The following is a 7,302-nucleotide window of genomic DNA, read 5'->3' on the forward strand; positions in this document are numbered from 1 at the left end:
CTTTACTCTGTATCTAACCCCATGCTGTCCCTGTCCCTGGGAGTGTTTGATGGGGGGGGGACAGTGTAGAGGGAGTTTTAAACTATAGAATTGCAGCAGTGTGGAAACAGGCCGTTCGGCCCAACAAGTCCACACTGACCTAAGAGAATGCCATCTTTTCTCCGCAGGGGGTCCATGCCATGTTGTGGAGTTGCCATGTAAACACTTTGCTGATGAGCACAAGCTGGCGATGCTGGTGAAGTGGACCCTGGAGAAGGTATTTAACTGGGTTCTCGATTCACTGTTGCTGTTGCAGGGTAAACGGCCAGTCCCCTTCAGGGTGAAATCTGCTGTTTGAAGCTCCGTTCTTGCAGGAACCATTGCTCTGTGTGTGAGTGTGTGTGAGCAAATTCGATAATGAAGATATTCCAACCGTCACTCACCAGCCCCAGGACCCTCGGTCTGACTGAGCCCTCACCACAACACAGTCTCCTCACAATCCCACTCTCCATCTCCACGTTCTCAATCTCTCCCTCTCTCTCTCCCTCTCTCACTCTCTCTGTCCCCATCTCTTTTCTCTCTCCCTGTCTTTCTCTCTCCTCCCAAACTTGTCTCTCTCAAATACCCCTTCTCTCTCTCTCCCTCTACCCCTCTCTGTCTCCCCTTATCTCCCCATCACTCTCTCTCTTCTCCCGCACTCTGTCTCCCTCTCTCTCTACTCTCTGTTCTCCCCTTTTTCTCTGTCTCTTCTCACCTCTCTGTGTCTCTCCCGCTCTCTCCCTCTCTTTCCCCCATCCTCCACCCCTCTCCTTCTCTCTCTCCCCGTTTCCATCTTTCTGTGTCTCCTTCTCCCTCTCTCTCTCCCCATCCCTCTCTCCATCCCTTCCCCTCTCTCTGTATCTCTCACTCACCCCTCCTCTCCCTCTGTGTCCCCCTTATCCCTTCCTCCCTGTTCCCATCTCCCTCTCTACTTCTCCCACTCCCTGTCTCTCTCCCTGTCTTCCCTCCCTCTCCCTCTTTCTCTCTGTCTCTCCCTCCTTCTCCCTCTCTCTCCTTCCCTCTCCCTCTCCCTCCCTCTCTCCTGTGAGGATCCTGGTGTGTGGTTTCCGAGATTGCTGATGCTATCCTGACTCTCTCCTCCAGGGAAATTGTATCTTCATGTGCACCTTGTGCCCAAGAGGGGGGATCCCCTGGCAGACCATTCGCCAACTGCTCCAACTGCCCGAGGACGAGCTGAGGATCTGTGAGAGCAAACTCGTGGCGAACGCACAGAAACTATCGATCCTCCTAAATAAGGTCAGAGCGAGTGGTACTGGCCCCTGTTCAACTTCAGCCTCATCTCACTCTCTCCTGCCGCAATATTCCTGATGGGCAGCTCCTTCATACAGCTTCCTCCTCAGGGAATATGGTGGGAAACTGGCTCCGAGCCTGGGTGAAGGGTGATGGGGACAGTGTAGAGTAAGCTTTACTCTGTATCTAACCCCGTGCTGTCCCTGTCCTGGGAGTGTTTGATGGGGACACAGTGTAGAGGAAGCTTTACTCTGTATGTAACCCCGTGCTGTCCCTGCCCTGGGTGTGTTTGATGGGGGACAGTGTAGAGGAAGCTTTACTCTGTATCTAACCCCGTGCTGTCCCTGTCCTGGGAGTGTTTGATGGGCACAGTGTAGAGGGAGCTTTACCCTGTATCTAACCCCGTGCTGTCCCTGCAGTGCCCAGTGTGTTCCAGCCTGGTGCAGCGTGTGTCGGAGAAGGAGCTGATGGTGACCTGCCCATCGTGCCCCGGTTCCGGAGGGAAGGATCACCGATTCTGCTGGGAATGCCTCCGAGTTTGGAAAGGGGATCTGGGAGATCAATGTGGATATGGAGACTGCAGATGCCTGGTGCTGCTGAGATCATGCTCAGTCATTAATGCACCGCAGAGCGCTGTTCACCAGTGTCCCACTGTTCGCAGCTGCCCAGAGTGTCATGTTCTCCTCAGCCACTGGGGGGGCTGTAACAACATGGTGTGTCCATATTGTAGATGTACTTTCTGTTACCGATGTCTTGCGGTCAGTCTCCATTATAGCACCTCGTGCAACATTCAGCCTAACCCTTCCATCCTGTAACAACATCTCCCCACCTCCCCCCACACCCCCAACACCCCCACACCCCCCAACCCCAACAATCTCAGGCCGCTTGGCCCCTTCTTGTCACATCTCTCCACTCAGCACAACACCCCAAACCACCCACCCCCCCCCGCCCATCCCATAGTGCAGCGCTCCCTCAGCACTGACCCTCCAACAGTACCCGTTCCCTCAGCACTGACCCTCCGACAGTGCCCACTCCCTCAGCACTGTACCTCCGACAGTGCCCGCTCCCTCAGCACTGACCCTCCGACAGTGCCCACTCCCTCAGCACTGACTCTCCAACAGTGGGGCAATCCCTTTTAAATCTTTTCCCTCTCGCCTTAAACCTATGTCCCTCTAGTTTTCGACTCCCCTACACTAGGGAAAAGACCTTGGCTATTCACCCTATCCATGCCCCTCATGATTTTATAAACCTCTATAAGGTCCCCCCTCAGCCTCCGACGTTCCAGGGAAAATAGCTCCAGCCTATCCAGCCTCTCCCTGTAGCTCAAACCCTCCAATCCCGGCAACATCCTTGTAAATCTTTTCTGAACCCTTTCGAGTTTCACAACATATAACAGGCAGACCAGAACTTCTTATAGATCTAAACATTTGCTGTTATCTTTCACTTTCCCTCTCTGTCTCTTTCTGTCTCTGTCTCTTTCTTTCTCTCTCTGTCCATTTTTGGGTTTATCCTCGCCTCCCAGACCAGGGACCGCTCCACAATCCATTAACCTCACTGGATAAACCTCGATCCATCTCAACCGTCCTCAACTCCTCATGGTCTGGGAGACTGAATTAATTAGGATTATATTCACTGGAGTTTGGAGGAATGAGGAGTTGAAGTGGTTAGATTCTAATAGAAACTGATAAAACTCTAACAGGACTAGACATGATCAACACAGGAAGGATGTTCCCGATGACCAGGGGAGTCCAGAACCCGGGAGGAGGTGGGAGGGCAGTCACAGTCAAAAGGAGACAGAGTAGGACTGGGATGAGGAGAAATGCCTCCACCTAGAGACAGGGAGCTTTTGGAATTCTCTGCCGCAGAAAGCAGATGAGGCCAAAACATTGAATGTTTTGAAGAAGCATTAGAGATGGTGCTTGGAGCTAAAAGGATGAAAGGATATAGGGGGGAGAAAGAGGTAACAGACTATTGAGTTGGATGATCAGCCATGTTTGTATTGGCTGGCGGAGCAGGCTTGAAGGGCAGAATGGCCTACTCCTACCTTTTAGCTCCCCCATCCCTACCTTGGGTTAAACACTCTGTCCTTCAGAAGCCACATCCCTGTAACTGCCAGGGACCACACTGTTCCTTTCTGACGTGTTGCCCTGTTATCCAGCATGTCTCACAGTCCGTACTCTCCCGTACCGAGAATCTCCCCGTTTCATTTCCCTCTGCCTTCTCATCACCTCCACCAATTTCCTGCTTCCTTCCAGAGTTTTTGTCACTCGAAACTACTCACCAGTCCCAATGAGACCCTCACCAGCCTTCCAGACATTTATTCCTCTGCCCTATCATTAGACCATGAGATACAGGCAGAATTAGGAGACTGGGTCTGGTTTGTCATTCGATCGTGGCTGATATGTTTGTCAACCCTATTCTCCTGCCTCTCCCCTGTAATCCTTGATCGCTTAATTCTCAGTATATTCTCATCTCCCACCCTCTGGAGCAGGTCGGACTAGAGCCCAGGCCTCCTGGCTCAGAGGCAGGGACACTACCCAGGACAAAGCAGCCCCCGCTGGATTGGCACCACATCCACAAACATCCCACTCCCTCCCCCCACCGACCCTCAGTAACAGCAGTGTGTACCATCTACAAGATGCGCTGCAGAAATTCACCAAAGATCCTCAGGCAGCACCTTCCAAACCCACGACCATTTCCATCCAGAAGGACAAGGGGCAGCAGGTACATGGGAACACCACCCCCTGCACGTTCCCCTCCGAGCCACTCCCCATCCTGACTTGGAAATATATCGCCGTTCCTTCAGTGTCGCTAGGTCAGAATCCCTGAAATTCCCTCCCTAAGGGACATTGTGTGTCAACCCACATCACATGGACTGCAGCGGTTCAAGAAGGCAGCTCACCCCTACCTTCGCATGGGGGGCAGCTAGGGATGAGGCAATAAATGCTGGGCCCTGCCAGTGGCTCCCACATCCCATGAATGAAGTTTAAAAAGATGTAGATGTACACAGGGACCAAGGCATCCTTTTCAATAAGTCACTGAAGGCTAAGATGTACCTGCAGCAAGTTATTAAGAAGTTTAATGTGATGCGAGTGGATTTCTGTGCAGGAGTAGTAAAATCTTGGTTCAGGAGTTTGTTTAAACTGTGCCCAAAATACAGAGTGCAGTGTTCTTTTTATCTGAAGAAGGGTCCCAACCCGAAACATCAACCTTCCTGTTCCTCTGGTGCTGCCTGGCCTGCTGTGTTCATCCAGCTCCACACTGGGTTATCTCAATTATACAGGAGTTTGTTTAAACTGTGCCTGGAGTACAGAGTGCAGCGTTGGTCTCTGACATGGTGAGGGAACACAACCCTGCGGTAGTCACAGAGCAAACAAACTCTAAATTCCAACAGGCGTTTTTATAAAGAGGTCTGTTAGACGGCTGTGAGTGTGAATTCAATCTGCAAAATAATGTCACAGACGGACAGTGTCAGGGGGACCTCAAATGGAAAGTCTAAAAAAGAAGAGGTACTTGGTTAGCACCGTTACCTCACAGCACCAGGGACCCGGGTTCGATCCCACCCTCGGGTGACTGTCTGTGTGGAGTTTGCACATTCTCCCCGTGTCTGTGTGGGTTTCCTCCGGGTGCTCTGCTTTCCTCCCACAGTCCAAAGAAGTGCAGGCTAGGTGGATTGACCATGCTAAATTGTCCCATAGTGCCCAGGGATGTGCAGGTTAGGGTGGGTTGGCCGTGCTAAATTGTCCCATAGTGCCCAGGGATGTGCAGGTTAGGGTGGTTAGCCGTGCTAAATTGCCCCATAGTGCCCAGGGATGTGCAGGTTAGGGTAGATTGGCCGTGCTAAATTGTCCCATAGCGGCCAGAGATGTGCAGGTTAGGGTGGATTGGCCGTGCTAAATTGTCCCGTAGTGCCCAGGGGTGTGCAGGTTAGGGTGGGTTGGCCGTGCTAAATTGCCCCATAGTGCCCAGGGATGTGCAGGTTAGGGTGGGTTGGCCGTGCTAAATTGTCCTGTAGTGCCCAGGGATGTGTGGGTTAGGGTGGGTTGGCCGTGCTAAATTGTCCCAAAGTGCCCAGGGATGTGCAGGTTAGGGTGGTTAGCCGTGCTAAATTGTCCCATAGTGCCCAGGGATGTGCGGGTTAGGGTAGATTGGCCGTGCTAAATTGTCCCATAGCGGCCAGAGATGTGCAGGTTAGGGTGGATTGGCCGTGCTAAATTGTCCTGTAGTGCCCAGGGATGTGTGGGTTAGGGTGGGTTGGCCGTGCTAAATTGTCCCATAGTGCCCAGGGATGTGCGGGTTAGGGTGGGTTGGCCGTGCTAAATTATCCCATAGTGCCCAGGGATGTGCAGGTTAGGGTGGGTTAGTCACGGGAAATGTAGGGTTACAGGGATTGGTCATGGAGCTGGGTCTGGGTGAGACGCTGTTAGGAGGGTCAGCAGGATGTGATGGGCCAAATGGCCTGCTTCTGCACTGTAGGGATTCTCTGAGCCTGACTACTTAACCCTCCTCAGCACAGGGCCACCTGCAAATGGGTTTGTATTTAAACTTTCCCAGGGATGTACAAAAAGCAAGTTTAAGGGCGAACTTCAGCCCTGATCTGTACCTCTTAATGGCCTGATGTACTAGAGTGTGGGGTAGGGTGCTATTACAGCCTTTCGGAGCAGCCATGAAACTTCCTTGCACTGCAGGTAAAGAGAGGGGAAAAGACGCTCTCTCATTCTGGGGAGTGCTGATGGGCAGCCACTGTTAAAAAGAACCAGGACAAAATAAATCTCAATCAACAAACAAATTTTAAAGGCCCCTGCTCAGCTCTGAATGTCAGTATGACCGATACCACTCACTGTAACCTCCATCTATCTATTCTTCACCAGAGACTTAGAAACTAATCTGTATCTCTGTTTTTAACGTTCATTTTGTTTCGATCTCACTTATCTGGGAGTATGTGCGTGTTGCATTATCTTTTGTTTCTCAAGTTTAGTAATTAATAAACTCACTCTGTTGTCAACTCAAGACAGTCTGGTTAATTTGGTTCCATTTAAAATGTGAATTCCTTTGGTCTGGGAGAAAGGCAGCTAAAAAAGGAAGGAATCTTTTTAATAAACTTGATGTAACCAGCCAAGGGAGATTGAGTTAATGATTTGGTCTGCACCTCTCACAAGTTTTTATTCTTTATTCATTTGTGGGATGAGGGCGTTGCTGGCCAGGCCAGCATTTATTGCCCATCCCTAATTGCCCAGAGGGCAGTTCAGAGTCAACCACATTGTTGTGGGCAGGGAGTCACATGTAGGCCAGACCAGGTAAGGATGGCAGTTTCCTTCCCTAAAGGACATTAGTGAACCAGGTGGGTTTTTCCTGACAATCGGCAATGGATTCACGGTCATCATTAGACTCTTAACTCCAGATATTTTATTGAATTCAAATTTCACCATCTGCTGTGGTGGGATTTGAACCCAGATCCCCAGAATGTTATCTGGGTCTCTGAATTAACAGTCCAGTGATAATACCACTAGGCCGTTGCCTCCCCAAGGTGGGGGTAACCTCATTGGTTGTAACAAACTGGGCACCGGTTTCTACAATTTGATCCTGCAAGTGAATGAGTTTAAGTGGGTAAATGAGGGTAGAATAGAATTAGGGAATGTTACGTCAGAGGATTTAGAATTAGAATTAATTTTATTGTCACATATCCTCACATGAGTGCAGCAAAAATTTTACAAGTTGCCACTTACAGCACCATCTTAGGTACGAAGGTACTGAGGTACAGACTTTTCAGGACAAATTCTCATGGATAAACAAATTAAAAAGCATAAAGGGACCAGAGTTCAGAATAACAATCCTTCCAAACCCGACCACTCTGGGCTTCACCTCAAGGGCGGGAGTCTGATTCCGCACTGAGGCCAGAAGTTTGAGTCCTCGCTGAGGCTGGGGGTTTGAGTCCAGGCCGGGGCCGGAAGTTCAAGTCCAGGCCGGGGCCGGAAGTTCGAGTCCACACTGAGGCCAGGAGTTTGAGTCCGCACTGAGGCCGGGAGTTTGAGT

At 50.8% G+C, this 7,302-nt stretch overlaps 2 protein-coding genes across 3 annotated transcripts in view; one reads left to right on the forward strand and one right to left on the reverse strand.

Annotated features, from left to right (window-relative positions):
* LOC125487814 (E3 ubiquitin-protein ligase RNF217-like) overlaps nucleotides 1-2,139 on the forward strand; it is a 2,612-nt gene extending 473 nt beyond the window's left edge. For both annotated transcript variants that reach the window (XM_048620152.1, XM_048620153.1), the window contains exons 2-4: nucleotides 168-256; nucleotides 1,123-1,275; nucleotides 1,689-2,139. In XM_048620152.1, the coding sequence (XP_048476109.1) occupies nucleotides 168-256; nucleotides 1,123-1,275; nucleotides 1,689-2,084 (638 nt within the window). In that variant the 3' untranslated portion in view covers nucleotides 2,085-2,139. The remainder of the gene's footprint in view (nucleotides 1-167; nucleotides 257-1,122; nucleotides 1,276-1,688) is intronic.
* Nucleotides 1-7,302, reverse strand: part of LOC125487813 — a 53,673-nt gene that overhangs the window by 25,011 nt on the left and 21,360 nt on the right. The gene's annotated exons all lie outside the window — the stretch shown is intronic.

The sequence above is a fragment of the Rhincodon typus genome, chromosome 45 (assembly GCF_021869965.1).
Source record: "Rhincodon typus isolate 14 chromosome 45, sRhiTyp1.1, whole genome shotgun sequence".
NCBI classification, from domain to species: Eukaryota; Metazoa; Chordata; class Chondrichthyes; order Orectolobiformes; family Rhincodontidae; genus Rhincodon; species Rhincodon typus.